This window comes from Diorhabda carinulata, chromosome 8 (assembly GCF_026250575.1).
Source record: "Diorhabda carinulata isolate Delta chromosome 8, icDioCari1.1, whole genome shotgun sequence".
NCBI classification, from domain to species: Eukaryota; Metazoa; Arthropoda; class Insecta; order Coleoptera; family Chrysomelidae; genus Diorhabda; species Diorhabda carinulata.
The window spans coordinates 10404158-10427532 of record NC_079467.1 but is presented as its reverse complement, the minus strand read 5'-3'; the positions used below and the strand labels follow the sequence as shown (position 1 = coordinate 10427532).

The window sequence follows — 23375 nt, the reverse complement described above, 5'->3', positions numbered from 1 at the left end:
ATTATGGATTTGATAAAGGCGTTCTTGTGAAAATAATTGAAGATGTTAATAATTGGAAGATTGTCTTTTATTTAAAATAGAATTCTGGAAGGATGTCTTTACAATGTTAAGGATCAGAAAGAACTAACTACTTACAATAATTTAATATTCTGAGTCTTAGGTATTATTTTATATTCAAAATAAAACCTGGTTTTATAACTCAAAAACCTTATCTTTACTTTTAGGAAATACTAAAATAAATTATTTTAGAAGACAATGTGTTTAGCAACTGTTATTCAAATAGAAAACTTTCGGTTCTAAATAATAATGAATTAAAAATATGAAAAGTATAATATCTTGAAAAATGACGACTAATCCAGAATTTGAAACAATATTACACTAAATGTGGGCTCAGTTATTCAAAATCTTTCAAAAAAATCCATGTTGTCGTATGTTTCCAAATAATTATTTCTATTGTATAGATGTATACATGAAAAGTAATACCATTGTATAAAGAATAGGATAGTAGGTTAACCTTATGAGGATATCATTTGACGAGGTGGACACCACCAATAGATGGCAGTGGAGAGTTGGCGTCCATAGCACGTCTTTTCTTACTGTACGTCGTAGCTTGAATTACGTGTTTTCTTAGCTTTGGTTGCCGAATTACCCCAATAACAGATGGGCCAAAATTATTTAAAATATTATATTCAACCCTTAAGCTGTGTTGTAAAGTTTCTTATTTTGAGTGCCTATAGCAAATTTGTTATTTGAGTTCATTATTGTATTGTGTTGTGTTATTATTGAGTTTTGTTGGTTGTGCATTTGGATTATTTTTTTATTTGAGAATCTTTGAACTTGGATATATATTTCATTTTTAAGGTAAGTGGATATTATTACAATTAATATACAGCTTACAATTTCGAAAAAAAACTGTATATTTAGCGAGCTACTTACTAAAATGTATTTATATAACAAATAATCACTTCTTCTTTACAATTTTTAGAAATGGCTGGAAATAAGTGTGTTTATTTCAAGTGTGGACTAAGTAAGAAAATGAACTTAATTCCAAATTTTCAAGATCTATTAGGTCTTCAAAATTGAGAGGTTTCGGTCGATTTTAAGCTTGAATGGCTGTACTACATTAATTTTCGTTAAAGTAATACCTAAACAATAATAAAAACAAAAGTTGAAAAAGCACATAATCACAATAAAAAATTGAGAAAAAATGAATTGAAATTTTAAATTGTAATAAAAAATGAAGCAGAAGAGACCTAAAATCAAGAACACTTAGAAACATGAACATATCAAAAGGTCTGAGAAATAATAAATTGAAGAAATTTAGAATGTTTTTAACGTTTAAATCCTCTTGGGTCTTCATTAAAAACTATTCATTAAATTCTACTCCTCGAGGCAATATATACACAAGGATAATATTAACAGCATCGAAGTTGATATTGCCACAATTAAATTAGATTCCAGTCATACGAAAATGTAGATTATTACTAAGATTATATACTCGAAATTATTATGCTTATTCTTTATCGAATGAGAACGCGTACGTTCATCAATTTTCTAGAATATTCCCGAAACGTTATATCCGTTTAATATACCTGCGTAAGTTATCCCCAAAACACGACAGAAAAAAACGGCGAAAAAGAAGAAATTGTTAAAAGACATACATAACCTTTATTTTTATGAAGCAAGCAGTTGCATTTTTTAATAGTGGTAGTTGAGTGCGATACTGCTTTTTGTATTAGAAATAAGTGAATATATAATTTAGTTAGGTAATCAATGGAATTAACTCGATTTAATTGTTATATTGGTACTGCCAGAGGTTTTTTGCTATGTAAGTATACATTTAAATTTGTTATTTTAAAATTGTAATTGTATCAATATTTATAGCCACGACGGACAAACCTACGGGGATACGGCATGTGAAACCAGATTTCATCTCGGAAGTAACTGCTTTAACATTTGATACTGAACGAAAAAAAATTTTTATTGGTTATAAGAATGGATGTGTACATATATTTGATTCTATACAGAATACTTATATTCAAGAAGTTACTAATTTGTTTGGCAAAGGTAGTACTGTTGGTCTAAGCTATTTAAAAACCTCACTTATTGTTGGAAAATCTGATGGGATTATAAATATTTGGAATGGAAACAGTAACAACCATTTTGATTTAAATTTAGGTGAAAACGAAACACTTAACTCCATTTCATGTAACGATAATAGGAATTGTATAGGAACAGGTGGTGAACATAATGATTTCAAGATATGGGATATAGAAATGCAGAAATGCATTTTTAAAGCCAAATCAGTAAGTTTGAATTTCTATTGAAGATCTCAGTATGAACAAATTTGTTGTATTGATATTGATAGATTAGTGATCACTCAAAACATTTTGTTTGGTATATATAACATACATTGTTTGAAAATAAGAATGTATTATAGACTTACAGTTAATGCTGCTTTTTCACTTAATTGCGGGATGAAACATGAGTTGACTACAGTAAAGTTTTCTTATATAATCTACTTCAGCTAGGATATGCTCACATGTACAGTCCCTGGCTAAATTGAGAGAGAGAGAGAGATGCTTTATTGTCAAAAAATTGTTACAATTTGTAGACAAAAGCTTATAAAAACTAAAAAGCAAACATAAAAATAACTAAATAAAGATAAAACAAATGAAATAAAATTTCAATATACAGAATAATACTATAATGAGTAACTAAATTGTAGGTAATAGTAATAAGTAATAATTAGTAAATAAGTCCATAACAAAAATTAATGTGCTATGCAGCATGTCCAGAATTGAATATTATTATTAGAATAGAAGTTATTTACAGAGAATGCACTTTCCAGTAAATATGCTCTCAAATTATTGTGGAATGCGGGAAAGATGATAACAATTTAATTTCAATTGGTAAGTGATTGTGCATTTTTTTTTGCATTATAAAATATTGAGCCCTTGACTAATTCTGAATGTGGAGTAGGTAGATAAGTTCGTGCTCCTTGTTCCTAAGTGGAGTGCAATGATCTTTCTGAAATTGGAGAAGCCTGCTTACGAATTAGGCAAACGGATTCAAAGATGAGTAAGGAAGGAAGAGTCAAAATTTTTAATTTCTTAAAGAAGTCCCAGCAGTGAGCCCTGCTGTTAAGTCCTAGTAAATATATAACAGCTCTCTTTTGTAGTTTGAAGATTCGGACGTATTGGAGATGCGACTCAATAAGGACATAATAGACTGTTAAGGAGGTGGATAAGTTCACTTCTTTGGAAACTGATCTTAGCGCAATACAGGAGGAGCTTAATTGTTCAACGACGACAATAGTGGTGTTATTTAATATTTAATAATAATAAAACTTTGGTTTTAAAAACAGTGAGACAGAGAAGATTGAATTGCACCATGATTTAAGGATGATTAGGTCACTAGATATAGTCCTAGGAAGTGTCGAGAGATCAGGGCTGCTCCAAGAGAAAATAGTGTCTGCAAATAGATGTATTTTACCACTGATGTCTAGATATGTGATGTTGTTGATAAACAGAAGAAATAAAATAGGGCCTAATACTGAGCCTTGAGGCACTCCACATTCTAATGGCTTGCAAGATGATATCATTGTATCAACCCTTACAAGTTGACTTCTGTTGGTAAGGTATGACTTTAACCATGCGAGAGGTGTTCCCCTGAAACCGTAGTACTGCAATTTAATCAAAATATTATGATCAAACACAATCAAAAGCCTTAGAAAAATCACAAAAAGTTGTTGCAGTGGAGTGATGGCTGTTTAGGCTAGAGTACACATTATTAGAGAGAAAATAGCATCATTTGTGCATTTGTTACTTGAAAACCCAAATTGATGGGTGGTATTGGTATATGTATATATACATATTATTTTTTGGAAGAAAGATAAATTTTGACTTTTCAACTTTTCTTTAGTCCTTCATCATAAATATCGAAATACAAATAAAATCAAACTAGAACTTTTTTCTAATAAGAAAAATTAATTTTTCCTTAGTCCTTACATCTCAAATATGTACCAGTACTTAATCAATCAATTTGAAGATTTATTAGAATTTACAAATAGACTATAAATTTTACTTAAATTATTTAGGTGTTTTTTATAATTTATAGCTTTTTCGTTTTTATGAATATGAACAATTTCTAAAAATTTTTTTTTCATGTATTAGATTCTCTTCCAAGAATTTTTGAATCTTTATTATTGAATTTATGTTTATTTGATATTTTATGGTTCCTTAATGTAGTTGTATTTTTGTTTTCCTATTGATGACCTTTTAGTCTATTTCCTGAATACTGAGAGTTTTTTTTTATTTAGAAAATAGACTATAAGGTCATCAATACGATAAAAAAAATAAAACTGCGTTAACAAACCATTATTTCTCAGCAGCACCATCTGGCACTATTTCATGCGAGCAAATATTTTTAGAAGCTGGAAATGTTATCTCAACAAAAAGGGTCAGTTTGAATCCTGCTTTTTTACCAATCATTTGGTTCTACACATACCAGAGTAACAGTATGAGCTCATTCCAATTAGATTTTTCTGTACAACAAATTTTTAGACATAGACATTTAAGTTGCGATCTCACTGCACTTGATTGAAAATAATATATATATATATATATATATATATATATATATATATATATATATATATATATATATATATATATATATATATTTTATCAACTAATTCCGATTTATTCCCTGTGTAACTTGCAATTTTGATTATTTTTCCAAATGGTTTTAGCATCAGATTACATTAGAATCTATTTGTAAGTATTTCACAAAATTCTAATCAGCAATCTGGATTATCATTTGTTAGTTCCTGAAGTTGTTTAATTTTATATCGACTCTATTTCTCTTTTTCAAAATTCTCAACACAGATGTTTTTCATCATTACGTAAGTTTTGATAGAGTTTCCTCGAAATTTACCATCGCATCCATTTTTGTGATGCAGTTTTGGAAAAATTTCCGACAATTCCAGATTCATGTAATTTTTGTTCTTTTCTGTTAAAAATTATTAACGATGTCTAGCAATATAGAATAATTTCAAATACTTTTTAGGCAAAAATATAATTAATGGACTGTCAGTTGCGACATACTTCACAACTACTCTTGTTTTTTTGAAATGAAATTACTTTTTTTTGAACATTCACATTGAAAAATTATACACAGAATGATGTAGGCGAATAATTTTATTCACAAAAAGTAATCTAACATATAAAAATTGTCTTGTGTCAGGATTTTTCACTTGAACTCATAATTACCTTGAAGATGCATTTATCCAGAACATTAGAAACTGACTGTAATTTAGTTCAAATAGAACCAGTAACAGAAAATATACAGTTGATAATGTATATTGCTTAAAATGTGGTATAAAGAGTTTAGAGGAGGCAAATTCTATTAATCCAATTAATTTTTAGTTAGGTCATGACTCCCTTAATTTACCGATTCCTACATCAGTAAGAGGTATAATGTTTTCATCTGAAGATCCTCATTTAAGTTATTGCTGCACAAAAGAAGGACATGTTTTATTATATGATGATAGGGCACAAAGAAGACCTGTTGTAAAATTTTTGGAGACCAAGGCAAGTTATACAACAATAGCTAGTTCATATAGAGAAAGGTAATTTTTTATTAATATATGTAATGAAATAACCACATCAGCTAGTAGTAATAACACGTACTTTCCACGACACTGAATCGATTGGACAGGTGGATGGTCGATAGGGGTTACCGATTTGAAGAAGTTTCAAGAGGGTTTACAAGAAGTAGAAGAAGTCTCTAGATGGTTTGCAAGGAATTACGGCAGCGTCTACGGGGGTTATGCAACAAATAAATAAGTGTGTATATTTTCACATCTAGAAGGTATCTTTAGGGGGTTTAGAAGGAGGGGTAGTGTATACGAGGATTGTCTTGTATGTTGTTGCACGTAAAAGAAATTTCTAGAGGGTATATACAAGAAGTAATTAGAATAATTAGATCCGCAAGAAGAAAATATATATATAGGATTGTAAAAGATGAGGGGTAGTGTTTACGAGGGCAATGCAGTTAGCTGATTTTTTAAGGGTTCTACATTCTAAAATTTTAATATTGAATATCATAAAAAAGGAATGTGATGATTTCCGGCAAGACGGTTATCTAATCGTATACAATGTCATAATGTTATTTCTAGTTATGAAGCACGTGCATACCAACAATAATTTCGCTTAAAATTTCATACAAGTGCGTGTGCAATTTCTCGAACGATTACATCTTATTTATTCAGTATCTGGATTCCCAAAAACCATTTTACTAAAACAAGCTTGCTGAAGGAAATGCAATTATTATTTTAATGGTTTATATTACACATATACATAACATTTTTTGCAATAAATAATATACATATATACATATATATATTATACATATATATATATATATATATATATATATATATATATATATATAATATATTTATAAAAATGAAATCACTGTTGTTAGTAAAGATTTTAGTTGATCCAGTACACCTTGGTTGGGACAGAAAATGTTAAAAAAACTTCAATTAAATATCCCAGCAGCAACGACCTTTTTTGTATATTCACTATATTTGTAATACGTATCTTAATAAAAAAGTAGATATGTCCATCAGTAAATTTATATGATGCTGTTACATGTGAAGGAATATCCGGAAATTTATCGTTTATAAGCCCTCGACTTACTATTTCTGTAGGATCTGCAATAAATTCCAGGTATGAAGAACTATCTTAAAATAGAAAAGGCTTACTGCTATTTGTTTGAAATATTGTATTGATAAAAGTATAAGGAGATAAATTTAACGAAAAATCGTCAACAATATTCAAATTAGGAAAGGATGCAGTGTATATTCGATGCGATTGTTTGTCAAAGGCTACCAAATTTTCTGCGAAGTTTTGAAAGATATAGGCAATCGGAGTTGATTTGAGTTCTTTTGGAATATACGATTAGTTAATAAGGTATTCAGGATATGAAAGTACGCTCATGTTATGCAGACAAAAATTAGAAAATGTATTAGCTAAAAAAATTAAAGAAGGAAAGTTTATCCCACAAAAATTTATTTTTAAATTGAAATTGTAATTTTTCGATGTTAAATGCTCAATTGTTATTGTGATTGGAACATATTTATGTTTTTTGACCATATAGAGCTTCCATTGCTAACTTGTTAAAGTATATTTCTCTTGAAAAGCAACTAAAGAAGGTTTGACATTATACTCATACTTTTTGAAAAAGTAAAAAACATAAGATTCATTAGTGGCATGTACTGTTGTGCTCAGTCATAAAATAAATATCCAAAGTACATCTGATGTTAACGATATATTGTACGCTATTGATTAGAATTTCTACATTGAAGTCAATAATAATAGTAATAATACTGTTTTCCCTCCTCTGCCCATGTATAATATCGTAATGGGGATCAGTATATTCTAATAATGATGATGTCTCCATTAAATATGATGTGTTAGTTATACTGTTACGTATTATATAAGTAGGAATTCTATTTTTAATAATTTTCAATCGGTAACTTCTGTTCTTGCTTAACAATATTCATCATAAAGGATCTTTAGCATTAATGTTGACTAATAAATTGTGATTAACGTTAATCAATATTGATCTTCGAGTATCGGGATGAAGCTGAATTCGCTTATCGATAAGCTCCCTTTTGAGCTGCCGTACCTGCCCTTTTTGAGCCCTACCTGCTTTTTACAACTGTGGGCGTTAGAAAATTCAATTAGAATGAAACATTTTTTAAAACTAAAAATTTTTATGTATAGCTGGTACCAATCTGCTGGATTCTGCATGTAAAGAACACAATATTGCTTATTCGCAAACTAAATCTCTTGAAGACCGTCACCTAGCTGATCAAATATGAGAGAACGCGGAGGGAGAAAGAGTAAAATCGAAAGACGCTAGTGTAGGTGAAAAGGCTGCGGCGTGGCTTGTAACAATAGGTATGAGCTTTGAAAGCTGCAAGACTTATTGCGAAGAAAGCAGGTGGGCGTCGGCGGGTAAAAGTACCTAGAATAATTCTAAATCAGAAGGTATTTTACCATTGCTGCCAATTCTTGAAGCTCTTGGCTCTTTAGCTGGAGGTGCAAGCGCTATCGCTAAGACAGTTATTCATGCTAAAAATGCTCAACATAACCTAGAAGAAGACAAAAGTCATAACAAAGCAATGGAAGGTGTTGGTAAAGGATTATATCTGAAAAAGAACGGGGAGGATTCGGTCTGTTTTTAATAAAGCAAAAAAACTCTCAATGAAGCCATCCAATAGACTGTTGTACAACATAGATATAATACATTATGTAACACTATTTAAAATACCTCATTTTCGAGGAGTTTATATGCGAGAAACTTTACCCAAAGGCAGCCTTTCGAAAACGGGAATGCGCTATAGTTAATTAAGACTCCTACAAAAACAACGGAACACATTGGGTAGCATAAAGAAAAATAAATAACTATGAGGAATATTTCAATTCATTTGGAAACTTCAAGCCGATGAAAGTACTTGTTCTTTAGTAAGAAATGTTAAAATTTCTTATAACAATAACCAATCCCAAACGTACAACCGATTAATTGTGTACATTTGTGCTTTAAATTCTTACAACAATGACTGACGTAGGGATACAATTACTAACTGCATTAATTCTTCACAACCGATCATTGAGAAGTTTCACCGCTGAAGTACTAAAGTATTATACATTTAATAGACTGTGCAGCACCTTCATAGCTACTGGATTTTATGGCATAAGCTTCCTACAGAATATAAATCGAATTTTCATTAACAAGCACGTCTTCCTTGTTTTGTTCACTACAACCGTGCTGACTGGACTACACATTGGGATGGTCCACCTCCCAAGAATCTTGTTCTTTTTGTAAGAATGCCTTAAATAAATGGATTATATTTCATCTCATTGTATTATTTAAGGTTATGCATCAGTCGTCATGTCGCAAATTATATATTAAAACTTCGAATTTGGATTTTTAAAAACAAAACGTTAGAACAAAGAATGAATTATTAAAAGAAATACAGTTTTTATTATCTTCTGCGTTTCCCCGAAGTCATCACATTTGTTATATGCTGTCAGCTGTTATTTCATATGTAACTCCTCCCCTCTAAGATGAGAACATAACGGAGTGGTGTTGGACTCTTCTGGGTATTCTTCTATTGAATTTTCTTTCTTTTTCTGGTTTTTGCAGGGTTTTCTTGATTTTCTTCTCAAAAATCCATCCCAGTATTAATAAAATGATGGCTAGTAAAGATAAGCTACCAGAAATTTTGGGATAGTGGTTGGATATTGGAATTTTTAGTGGTATAAGTTAATTCGTCATTCTGCTTATTCGGTATTTCATAATTGAGTCCAGTAACAAGGCGCTATGTTTGATTTGCAGTAAAAGCATAGCTGTTCTCAAAGAATATAACATTAAACGTCATTATGAAGCAAAACATTTTCAAAATTGAAATTGCAAAACGTGGAAAATCATTCACCGATGGAAAAATTATCAAAGAATGCATAATTGCAGTAACCGAAGAAATGTGCCCTGAAAAGGTAAAATTATTAAAAACTGTCAGTATGTCAGCAAACATTGTGGCTCGAAGAGTAGAAAACATCGCTGAAAATATATCCTCTCAACTGTTCGACAAAAATGGACATTTTGAGTGGTTTTCTTTGGCCTTGGATGAGTCAACGGATGAAGCTATGAAGTGCATGAAGAACTTCTTGACATGTATAGTATTCATGGCACAACTACTGGTAGGAGTTGAAATGACCATTAATCAAAAGAACCTCGATGGAAAAACTTACATTGTATCATTCATCAACAGTCTTTGTGCGGAAAATGTTTGGATATGTCTGAAGTTCTGAAACTAGTCATACTGTTAATTTTATCAGATCTTTTGGGCTGAATCACCGACAATTTATTGAAGAGATTGGAGAAAATGACTTACCTTATCATACTGCCGTAAGTTGGCTTAGTTGTGGGAAAGTCCTTCAGAGCTTTTTTGAACTTCGAGCAGTGATCGAAATTTTATTTTTTATAAGAAATTTTATAAGAGTCTTCCGCTGACACAATTTGGTAATTTGCATAAATTTGCTCGTGGGCTGTTTTTATTTAAAATGTATAAAATGTTAGTTGGATTCATTTCAATAATTTGTTAGTTATTATAAACTGAAGTTAAATTTTCTGCATATTATACATGTGTTTACTCTTTACAATTCTGTGTTTCTTTATCCAACTTATCACAAAAACAATAACAATAAGCCTACAACAATGTTATGAGTAGTTAGCCCATGACCATGTCAATGTAGATGTCATATTAATAATTATTCAACATAAAAATAGAATACTTCAGTAAACTAAATTTAATTTGTTATAAAAAATATGTTCTCTAAATGGAGTTTTCAAGTATGCTAGCTCTCCTCGAGCCGGACAAAATCTGTCCGAGGACCGGATGTGGCCCTCGGGCCGTAGATTGGAGACCTCTACTATAAAGTATCATTGGAAGAACCAAATAACATTGGGTATACACATATTAGGATTCTTTCAAAAGATACTAAACTCGGGTCAAACACATTCAGATCTACTTGTCAAAATAATGAAAGTGACAACCGTTCACTTTGATGCTTACATTACATCGAGATATTTGATGGTGATAGACATGCTCAAACAATTTATGAGTTTGCCATAGGTCCATGGTCCTGAATACGCTATGAATGAAACTCCTTCAAATCTATTGTATCGTCCAGTAATTCCACAACGCGAAATTACCAACATTACGTTGTTGGCTTTGGATCAAGACGGAAATCCTGTCAATAATTCAACTAAAGAAAGTACTCTTGTTTTGGAATTAGGAGCTCGAAGCAAATGGGATTAGTTATAAAAAACGCGAATAGCTAAAGCTGAATACAGGTCCTATACACCTTTTATCAAATCATTTAATAATAATGATGTAGTGGAATTTAGCATCAATCAAATGGATTAATGTATCTCAGACTGAAAACTTTGGCGCCTTTCTCTTTGATTCGTGTACTTATAGTGAAAGCGCCTGTGAAGTTGAAACAGTAAGGCCCAGGATTTATTACTATCATTAGAGCTTATTTTTGTTACGTTAAAAATGGTTTTAATCATATGGTATTGGGTGGATGGGACTATCCCTCAGCACCTATTTGGCTTCACACAACAAGACCTTTAGCCTGCTTATGTCCCTAAAGCATATTTCCAATGTTTTCCACGATTATCCCATGATAACATGCGGTAGATAGATATGATATGTGAGATCTTCTAATGATAATGATTGTATATTTATCAAAGAGAAAGCTAACGTTACAACTGGTACATGAGCAAAAAGGAGGGAAAACATTATTATTATTATTAACTTCAATGTGGAAGTTCTAATAAGTACAGTACAATATGTCGTTAACATCGCATGTACTTTGTATTTTATATCTGATCTCAACAATACATGTTCAATGAAAGTAATACTTTGAAAAATTTCAAAACTTCATTAATTGCTTTTCAAGAGAAATATAGTTCACCAGTTGATGGAATATTAAATGATGAAACAAAACATTTAATGTCATGACCTCATTGTTCCCAAAATGAAAAGAACTATTGAATTTATTCTAAATGGAACAAAAAGACTTTATATACTTGGTTGGCTCATGGTTATTTTCCTACAACTGATAATCAGTGTATCGAACTACAATATTGATATCGATAAAACATGGGATTATAGTGAAGTAAGTTATCCAAAAGATGGTTCACATAGTTTTTTGATAGTTATAGCTTATGAAATTGGTCATAATTTGGGATTGGGGCGTACTGATACTGTGAGGAAGCAATTATGTATCATTGATACCAAGACAGCATTAAACACTTAAAGAATAGAAGAAGGGGTGGAAGCTCTATAGGGTCAAAAAACAAAAATATGCTCCACTCACAATAACAAATGAGCATGTATAATCGAAAAATTACAATCCCAATAATGGTTTAAAAATAAATTTTTGTGAGATAAAATTACCTTTTTTGATGTTTTTAGCTAATGCCGCCTCATTTCCTAATTTTTGTCTATACGTATGACATAATGAATTTTTGTGGAAATTTGATCTGAATAACATGAGCGTACTTTCAAATCCTGAATACCTTATTAACTAATCGTATATTCCAAAAGAACTCAAATCAACTCCGATTGCCTATATCTTTCAAAACTTCGCAGAAAATTTGGTAGCCTTTGACAAACAATCGCATCGAATATACATACACTGCATCCTTTCCTAATTTGAATATTGTTGACGATTTTTCGTTAAATTTATCTCCTTATACTTTTATCAATACAATATTTCAAACAAATAGCAGTAAGCCTTTTCTATTTTAAGATAGTTCTTCATACCTGGAATTTATTGCAGATCCTACAGAAATAGTAAGTCGGGGGCTTATAAATGATAAATTAACTGATACATCTACTTTTTTTATCGAGATATGTATTACAAATATAGTGAATATACAAAAAAGGTCGTTGCTGCTGGGATATTTAATTGAAATCTTTTTAACATTTCCTGTCCCAACCAAAGTGTACTGGATCAACTAAAATCTTTACTAACTTTACTTTAATAATGTAATTACCGTGTATATTATTTATAGGAAAAAAATTTATGTATTTACCTTGTGTTCTGTGTAATATAAACCATTAAAATAATAATTGCATTTCCTTCAACAGGCTTACTTTAGTAATGTGGTTTTTGTGAATCTAGATACTGAATAAATAAGATGGAATCATTCGAGAAATTGCACATGCACTTGTATTACATTTTAAGCGAAATTATTATTGGTCTGCACGTGCTTCATAACTAGAAATAACATTATGCCATTGTATACGATTAGATAACCGTCTTGCCAGAAATCATCGTATTCCTTTTTTATAGTATTCAATATTAAAATATTAAAAATTGAAAAAAATAAAACGATTTCTTGTATATACCCTCTAGAAATCTCTTTTAAATGCAACAGCATACAACACTGCATAGCCTCGGATACACTACCCTTCATTTTAGCAAGCCCTCTAAAAAAACTTCGCTTCTTCTAAACCCACTGGAGATACCTTCTATGAAAACATACCCTTATTTACTTTTTGTATAACCCTCGTTGGCGCCACCGTCATTCCTTGCAAACCATCTAGAGATATCTTCTACTTCTTGTAAACCGTCTAGAAACTTCTTCATATCGGCAACTCCCCATGGGCCATCCACCTGTCCATCCGATTCAGTATCATGGAAAATACGTGTTATTTCTACTTCAGCTCTTTATAGAAAGTTTCTTACAATGAAGAAGTAAAGGTTCTAATGAATTAGCTAAGCCGTTTATTTTTATAGTGGCCTAACTCTGTTTTTCCATATTTTTTGGTTACGATAGTTACATTTATAACTTCATGTTTTTCATCAGTAAAGCATTTTAATTTTCGTTTATTTCGAACAAATACAATAATTTTTGATATAAGTTTTCATAGTTAGTTCAGTAATTGAACGATTCAGTTTGAAGGTGGCTTGACTACATTTCTACTAAAATATTGATATTTACTAGTGATAATATCTGAAAGCAGTGATGAGAAATAATTTTAATTAATTAGTATTTACAAGTTATCTTCAGTTTTTGGATAATTGCATTAGTTGATTAACCAATACGTTTAATTAATGTTGTATCCATATCTTACACCATCCATATATGGCCAATTAGATCAGCCCTGGTATGCATTTTTGATAGTGAAGAAGAAAATATAACTAATGATTAAAACAGAAAAAAACAGAATTATTGAACATTATTATATTATAACAATAGAGAAAAGATCGATGAAGCATACATCCAAAAAGTGCGAAACGGAATGTAGGAAAAATATATTGTACTCAAACCGGTTATCAAGAGTGCTTATATAAAGAAATTTGTTGAAGAAGAAAGAATATTTTTGAGAAGATTTGGGGTTCGAGAAATTTTAACAAACAAAATATATTACTTTACAAAGCCGTTGAGCGCAAAATTGTGGCACGAAGACGTCCAACAAACAGAAAAGGTTCACCAAGAAAGAAGTTTTAGATACTTGTTAAATTTTCAAATTGGAAAAGCTCTTATCTGTTAAAAATACGTTTTGTATTCTTGTAAAGGAAGTTAAGGATGGTTAAAACGAGTATTAAATTCTCCAAATGTAGGCATTGATTCACGTGTGTGATGGTTGGATCATCAACAACAACAAATCAAAACCATATTAAAAGTTTTTCTAAATTTGAATTCAATTATATTAGATCTCATAATCCTAATAGAAGATATATACATCCTGATCTAACTGTTAGGAAAATGTTTAATTTATACGAACTATATATATTGAAATAGCAGAATCAGCTAGAAATTCACTAGAAGAATCAAGTATTACATAATATTCAGATTATTTTGTTTTCATTCAACTTGCAAAAATCATTACCGTTTCCCAAGTTGACTACCTACCTCAATAGCAAGGAAAATATGTATGTATGTGCCAAATTTGGGTATTCACAATTTTCATAATATAATATTCACATGTAGGTTTGGGATACAACTATAGCATCCAAATGTGCTTAAGCATTTGTTACATGCATCCTAAAACATGTTAAATATTTAAGAAGTTTAGCTTACATGTCCACCAGGCTAAATAGAAATATTAAGCTTTAATGTGGTTAAAAATTGTAAAAACTTTAGAAAATAATGTAGAAATCATAGATCACAAATTTTTAATATTACAACATTGTTTTTACCAAATAATAAGAGATTTCAGCCTCATTTTAAAAATAACAGTAAAATTTAAGGATATAATTGACCCATTACGATACATACCAGCAAGACATCATAATTAGTTCAAATCATTTACACACGCACAAAATGTAGGTGAGTAGTAAATTGTTTTGTAATAAATTCATATTTGCAATTTTGTATAATTATATTTGTAATTTTGTATAATTCAATATTGTTTTTATTTTTTAATTTGGAGTATCTTAAATAATGTTGATTGGACTTGGGCACCTTCCATTTTTATAATGAATCTGGTTGTTATTTTTGAAAGCGGCTCAACTCCATTTTTGATAAGAAAATGCATACTATTTACTTAACAATTACCACTATTTTAATAGGAACTATAAATTTAACATCTTTAGATACACTCAAGCAGTATCTCATTAATATCCTATATGTATATTTTTAAAATCATTGAAACGCAAATCCTCAAATATCTCGATTTGAAGATAAATAGAGGTAGGCCACTTTTAAAATAAATGGCTGTTATAAATATGTTTATCTACAGTGTACATACAGGGTGTTTCTAAATTCATGTGACCAAATTCAGGAGGTGATTGCTCGTATGAAATAAACATGGGTTTTTTCTACAACAAAATTTCCTCGGCCCCTTTCCGAAATATCACCCTTAAAGGGTGATGATTAAAATTGAGTTTTTATTTTTTTGAAATTCTATAATTTTCGTGCTCTCGCAAAGGAATAATTACACTTTATTTCATATCAAAAGATTTTTTGCAGATAAAGTTTCATGAAATAAAATTATAAGTTAAAATCTTTGTTTTATTTAAAAATTATTTTTATCCTCAAATTTTTTTCCTAAAACCAATAGCTGCAGGAAAAAAATATACACCATAATTTATAATTTTTTTAAAAAATTGAGTGGAAAACAGTAAAGATCTAGAAATATGATTTATAATAAATGCTGGAAATTATCTAGCCAAAATACATGAACGTAGCCTACGTGTCATGAATAGCAAAACACGTTCAAAGATTTGAGGTCTATTGTATTTCTTATGGTGTCACACGCTACTTGATTTCGAATCGTTGATATCAACTATGAGTGTGATTTAGTTAGAGACAGAAATGGGAAGGAATTAACTCTGGAGATCGACGAGGCCAATGTTGGGGCCCACTTTGACCAATCCAACGGTAGTGCGATGTCTTGAAGTAGTTGAGGGAGATCATTTTCGAGAAAACTAGTGTAAGAAATTCCATTTAATAGCTGATGAAGATAATGTGACCCAATTAAGTTATCCCCTACAATAACAATCCATAAGTTCTCTTTTTAGTTCTTTAAAATTCGCCACACAGATGATAGGCTGATATTTAGAGTTAACAATTTTTCTAGTGCTTGTTTCTGGGTGTAAATCAATTTCATGTAAAATATCTTATTCTACCATTACATTTCTAACTATCCAAAAACGACCAGTGTTAGTTGAATTTCTTTTTAACATTTCAGTTTTGGAAGCAGTTATGAATATGTGTAAATTCGGAATGATGAGGCGTCATTCGTTGCGGATATTTTTCAGCATAAATTAATTTTGCTGAGAATTATCATTTGCCATACCTTGCATGTTGGCCATTTCAGCGTTTTGTACATGTTACAATACACAGATAATGCAAAAATATTAACCTACAAACTTACAAGTAAACTTCGATTGGTGACTATCAACAACAGTGTTTGACCTCAGCCTACTACAATTTGAAAAAACATTAAGTAAACACGGTAAATGAATTACCGAAGTTATAACATCCTACTATTCTAAAACGTACTACTACTAAAAACGTAATTAAAATCAAGGTAGAGGTGGTCATTTCTACCATTTATTATGAATCGTATTACATTTTACATGTTTATTTCTTCTCTGCAGCTATTAGTTTTGGAAAAAAATTAAGGATAAAACATATTTATAGATAAAACAAGTTATAATTTTATTTAATAAAATTTGATCTTAAAAAAGTTTTGATATGAAATAAAGGGCTGCTAATTTCAAGTTTGTAGCATTGCTGAAATTTCAGAAAAATAATTTCTAATTCCCCTCGGGATCTGGCTAATAATACAATTCGTCTGCACATGCTAAAATTTGCTGATTCTAGTGATAGATTAAACCTTGTGTCTGTATTTGCGCTTTCCAATGTGAGGTTAAAAAGTAATGTGGAAAAAGGGCCCACCTGCTTCAGCCCTATTTTTCATTGAAATCTTTTTTCAGACAATACTTTGATCTTGGTTCTAATGTCCTCAACATTCTCGATTTCTGGCTTTTCTTTAAGCTCCAGTGTATTTTTTTTAACTCTTCCTGTATCTTCACTTATCAGTCTTTTCTTATTGAATTTATTAATAATCTCTGATGTTTTGATGTTTGCCAATTCATTTTAGTTATAACCAGAACATGATCTGTCTGCATTTGTTGCCTAAAACTTCCGACATGTTTTGTTGTTTTTTCGTGAATTCTCTCTATAAGCACAAGGTATATTTGATTCTTAGTTCTCACATTAGGCGATATCCACGTTATTTTGCATATTTCCTTAAAGTCAACACTCGTGCTTTTAATTTTCATTTTGTTTACTTCAGCCAGACTGATGATCATATTTCAATTTTCATTGCTATCTTGATGTGTGCTTAAATTTTTCTTCTTTGCATAATATTGCATTTATATCACCTACTATCGTTTGTATATCAAACTATGGAACTCTTCCTTATACTATATTTATTTCTTCATATTATTCATTTTTGGTTATAAAGTCCTTGTCTTCTGATGGTGCATATACGTTTATAACCGTTAATTTCTTATACATCCCTCGCAATCTTTTTACATAGCCTGTTCGATACTGGTTTGAAATCTATAATCCAAGAGGACTTTATAATAAATCCCGTTCCGAAGTACCAGTTTTGACCTCCGCTGCAAAAAGGTGTATTCACCTACCATATCTTCTCGGTTTTTTTGTTTCTTGCACTGCCGTAACATCAATTTGATATTTTTTCATCGTGTCTGTCTATTCTAAATTCCTGGCCTTTGCCTGGTTTTTATCCTTATTATCCGTCTCTTCAGCGATAGTAGAAGACTTATGCACTACTCAGCTTAGAGCTGGTATCATTCACCTGTCCTGGATACAAAGTATCAAAAAGATTAGGCTCAGTTCACATAATAAACCTGTGCACTGTTGTGGCAGGTATTCAATATCACAGACTTCACGATGTTAGCTAAGGTGTTTTTTGGTAATCCTGTTTAGCGATGCTATCGTGCAGGGTCTTAGGCACGACGCCGTTGCTGACGTGATAAATGGGATTATTTCCGCAATTTCGCTGTGCCACATTTGTTTGATCTAAATTGAGAGATCAGCATACCTGGCCAGTTGTTTCTCCAGGTGTGTTCTATGAGTGTTCGGTATAGCTACGACGATGAAGACTGAGTTGACTCCTCTATCAACCACTACGATGTCAGGTTTGTTATTCGTCACCTGTTTATCGGTGATAATCGACCTATTCTAATGGAGTCTACAATTGTCATTCCCGATCACCTCCTTCGGCTGGTATTTATAGTACGACGTATAAGTAATGAAAAGACAGAAATTGTTGGCCCGTTATTGGTAAATCATGGTTAGTATTAGCCAACACACTACAAGCAGATGTTATAGTTAACTGGTCTCCGCGATGTTTACCAACACTTTCTGCATTTGTCTGCTCGAGTGTTCGGATATTTAATCACATTCATCTGGTAGTTGTTAGGTTGATACCTTGATCCTGGATAGCTATCATGAAGCCCTCGGCTTTTAGAAAGAGAGTTTTGCTGGTGAGCTGATGTTTCTGATTTCCTATAAAAAAAATTCACGTATTCTCTTCGCCTGTTGAGAGTGTAGCTTGACAGCTTGTCTTTTATTATTTTTTTAAGAAATCTACCTTTTTCGTTAGCTTAGTAATATTCTTTTTCATTTCAATGTTTTCTTTCTGTAATTTCTCCATATTTTAGTTATGTTTTCGCAGATTTTTATTCATTTGTTTGATTTCCATCATCAGAACCTGTAGAATACCTTTCACTTTCTTCGTGTCCGTTATTTCTTCTCGTACTATTGACTTTTTTGTTAGCTTAACTTCTTGTAAAGAAATCTGGACTTTCTTTGTCTCTTATTGTTTTTAATTCTATGTTTCTCAATTCTAATATCCTTGAATACAATCCAACAACACTGTTGGATTGTATTCAATACTCTGTTTTGCTTTTGTCCTTCATTAACCTTCATTCACTTTAACACTTGTTGTGAGATCTTTCTCCATTTGGACGTTCTTTGATTTCACTATTATAAGTTTGGCACATTATTCGATTTTTATTTACACGATAATTCCTAAATTTCGGATTTATTGTTGGCGAAAAATGAATTTAAACTTTCTTTTGCGACAATTACGTTGTCATTGGCGAATTGAATAATTTTTTAATAATTAATAGTACTCCAACTTTTTAACTTATTGTGCGGTCATTGGGATTCAAGTGAAATTAAAACGCTTATTATATTATTTATTATTTTTTAGGCAATGTTTGGTAGGGACGACTAGGGGATATATGCAATTATTAGATATGAAGGTTGGCAAGTGTATGAAAACATTTACAACTTTTGCTGGAAGTGTAACAGATATTGTTTGTGATCCAATAGAACCTTATGTTTTTTCTACTAGTTTAGATAGACATTTGAGGGTACACCACTTGGAAACAAAAGAATTGTTGCAAAAGGTAAGGAATACTCAAACAATGCTGTTTAGAGACCCAATTTCAGTCTTTATTAAGATAAAGACCGAAATTAACTGTTGTTAAAGATGCAATTACTGTTAAAACATTTGAAATCAAGATCATTGATAATTTTTCAGCATGTATTGAGATTTTTGGTGATTTTTGATAGTATTAATGCTTGTATAAATTTTCAAACTCATAGAATTCAAAATTCAATATTCAAATTCACGTTGATAGAAATATTGATTCTGTTTACTATAGGATTTTTCAATAATTTTTAATTGGTTAGATTTTGAATGACGTTGAATTTTTATAGGTTAGATAAGAATAAGTTTTAGTGAATGATGTTTAATATTGATTGGTAAATTTATGGATAACATTAAATTTCAATAGGTTAGGTCGTTATAAGCGAAGTTGAAATTTATAGGTTAGGTGAGGTTATTTGGTTGTTAATGGCGTTGAATCTTTATAGAATTTGTTTTTTCAAAATCTAAAAGATTTGCATAAATTACACTAAGGTTATTTAAATCAGTTTTCTTATTAATGCATTGATCATTTTGGGTAATATACGAAAATGTATTGATATCTAGGTAGCCTAAACCAGTTCCATGCATAAACAAAATTTTGTGTTACCATAGCAACGAACAATAACTTATTAGAAGTGTCAGTGTAAAGTTTGACGTCAAAAAAGTAAAGAGTTACGCAATAAATTAAAAGAAAAAAGATGTCCACCGAAATTGTGAAAATCGGAAAATTGGAGTATCGAGCCATCATCAAGTACCTGTATTTAAAAAGGTTAAGAGGTAAGCAGATTTACGAAGATATGCTTAATACCCTTGGTGATCAATGTCCTTCGTATGCGACCGTGAAAAATTGGACTGCAAGCTTCAAAAGAAGTAAATTTTCCATTGAAGATGATGACCGATCGGGAAGGACAGTTTCTGTGTCAGTCCCCGAAAATATCGATGCAGTTCATGACATTATTTTATCAGACCGTCGAATTGGGCTAAAACGGATATCTAAAGCGTTCATCATATACCGTCAATTTGGACATGACAAAAATTGCTGCAAAATGGATCTCCAAATGTTTGAATGTTGATCAAAAGCGTGCAAGAGTAGAAACATCGCGTTCGATCAGTGCTCGATTTGAAAACGAGGTAGACTTCTTAAAGCGAATTGTTACTATGGATGAGACTTGGGTACATTTCTACGATCCAGAAACAAAGTATCAATCGATGGAATGGCGACACTCTGGTTCTTCAAAACCTAAAAAGTTTCGAGTCCAAAAATCTGCTGGAAAAGTTCTTGCTTCAGTTTTTTGGGATTGCCATGGAGTAATCATGATTGAGGTCGTAAATTTTTTTCCAACGAGGAGATGATAAAAGTTGCTGGAGGTCTGGTTTGCAGAGCAAGAAGAAACATTTTTTTTGAAAGGTCTAGAGACGTTGCAGGTTCGCTGTAATAAATGTATCCAATTAAGAGTAATAAAATATTTTGACATTTAAATTTTGTTTTGTAGGTTGAGAATTTCTGAATATATCCTCGTGTGTTATTTCTAAAAATAAACGTTGTTTGTAATTTTTACAGTTGCCAAAACTTTGTCAGATTCATAATTCATATTGCTTACTGTTTACCAAAAATTGATAAACCTACTCTTATGAGCTAGACCCATTGTACCATCAATCAACACTCCCATCAAACCCCATTCAAATTGGTTAACTGAATTCTGTCAAATTATTAAAAAAACTAATTTAAAAACAGAAGACACCTAAAATCAAGAACATTCAGAAGCATAAACATATCATTTTGATAAAAACTCGCCGCTATCAAATCGTTCAACAGTCTGGACGACTGGAAATTCTTAAAAACGGGCTCTGTTGCCGACGCGTCGCATTCTGAACGATAGGTATCTCTAACAACTAACGAAAGTATGGAAACAGTTGGCATTTGTTGAGAAGTCAAAATCAATTTACAGTGGAACATCTCATATATACGATCGTTCTTTACGACAAATGCTGAAAGGCATGCACCATCGAGGACAATTTCGATCGCAGATTGGAATTTTGCTTCTTGTACTCCAGATGCAGTCAGTTTGATCCACATTTCCAGCACAACATTTTGTGGTAAGCAACTTTCAAGCTGAACGGTACGGTCAATCCACATAACTCACATAACGTTTACTGGAACGAAACGAGTCCTCACGTCTTCATTGAAGAAGAATTAAACCTGCCTGAAGTGTGTGTGTGGGCAGGTATCGCGGGCAGCTTGACCTTCAACTCCCTCTCCGTTGAGACACGTTGCCGTAGATGTATTGATCAAGATGAGCATCAATTTGACCACTTACAATAATCCTTTCTCTAATCCCTTTTAGAATTTCTTTTGATAAATTGATTTTGACATTGAGTTTTTTTCTTTCAATGCAAATTTCTTGCCTGACTTATGTTGACCTCTGTATATTTATAGTAATAGAAATTCGAAATAATATTTGTTATTTTTTAGACTTATATGAAAGTGAATTTGACGACTTTATTGGTAACACCTGCGGTAAAAGAAGAAAAAAAAGAGCAAGATGAGAGAGATAACATCAATTCAGTTAATATAGAAGATGGTGTTGATTTAGATGACGAATATGAAACCATTTTTCAGAATATGGAAGTTGTTGGTGAGGAAAAGAAGAAGAAGAAAAATAAAAGATATCTTGAAGAATGTAGTAAAAAGGCAGTGAAGAGACATAAAGTGAAAAATAAGCATTAGAATCATACAAAAACATTATATTTTAAAAATAAAAGCTGATTTGAAGAAACTCCCATTTCTTTTAATTTCAGTTTTATATATTATTCCCTTTTTTATGGGCAAATTTTCAGTGTATTGATATTTCTATTTCTCTTTAAACAAGAAAAAAATATTTTTAATATTTAATAACAGAATGAAATAATTTCATTTGAATCTGTTAAATGTATAGTTTATTTCAAAGTGTTTACCATTTTTAAAGTGCGATTTAACCATGTAATAAAAAGTATCCAAGTTTATAAGAAATATAATAGAATAATTAATTTTCCATCGGTAAAGAATGAGCCGCCAACATAATATTTCTTCTTATGCCCACTTCACATGAAATACAATGTTTTAGTATTAAGTAGATACCTTCAAAAAATCATTAATATATCTTTTGTACTGTCTAGAAATGGCCAACTCATTTCTCAAATGACCTACTTACACTTGATTTCTTTTACTTACAAGTAGTGGAACTTTGTTGTGCAAAAATTTTAGGTTGTTCACCCTATAAAGGTCCCCATTAAAAATCTAAATGCTAACAATTACACTGTTCTTAATTCCGCCGCGAAACATTCATCGACATTGATTCTGAAGTTTTGGGTAACCTGTACATTATGCCTCTTTATCAAACTTTCATCACTGTGAAATGTAGTTTCTTCTGTCCTAAAAATTTGCATAAGAGTTCAGGTAGTGAACACACTCTTCACAGTACCACTACACCAGCACTCAAAATTACACCATATGACGCGCGTTTTGATAACCAAGTCATAAAGGACATAATACATTATCCAAATATTTCACTAATTTAAAATCTAAAACACCAAAAAACAAAAGAAGTAATTTTATATATCAAGTGCCTTGTACTAATTGTGACGCTGTATACATAGGGCAAACGTCTCCGTATTTAGTAAATAGACTAGGAGGTCTTCAATACGATAAAAAAAAAATAGAACTACATTAACGAACCATGAAATATCAAAAAAACATAACTTCAATTATAAAGATTCAAAATTCTTGAAACGGAATCTAATAGATGAAAAAGCTATAAAA

General features: G+C 31.1%; 1 protein-coding gene across 2 annotated transcripts; it reads left to right on the top strand.

Moving 5' to 3' along the window:
- Window positions 1-553: 553 nt before the first annotated feature.
- Window positions 554-22353, top strand: LOC130897279 (WD repeat-containing protein 74). 2 transcript variants are annotated; one of them, XM_057806051.1, is made up of 6 exons: window positions 554-861; window positions 986-1828; window positions 1885-2306; window positions 5430-5632; window positions 19355-19553; window positions 22050-22353. In XM_057806051.1, exons 2-6 carry the CDS (start codon window positions 1774-1776, stop codon window positions 22302-22304), a joined length of 1134 nt encoding a protein of 377 aa, XP_057662034.1. In that variant the 5' UTR covers window positions 554-861; window positions 986-1773; the 3' UTR covers window positions 22305-22353. The 2 variants fall into 2 exon arrangements, with proteins under 2 accessions (XP_057662034.1, XP_057662035.1); XM_057806052.1 differs by lacking the exon at window positions 554-861 and having other exon boundaries at window positions 945-1828.
- The last annotated feature ends 1022 nt before the right edge of the window (window positions 22354-23375 follow it).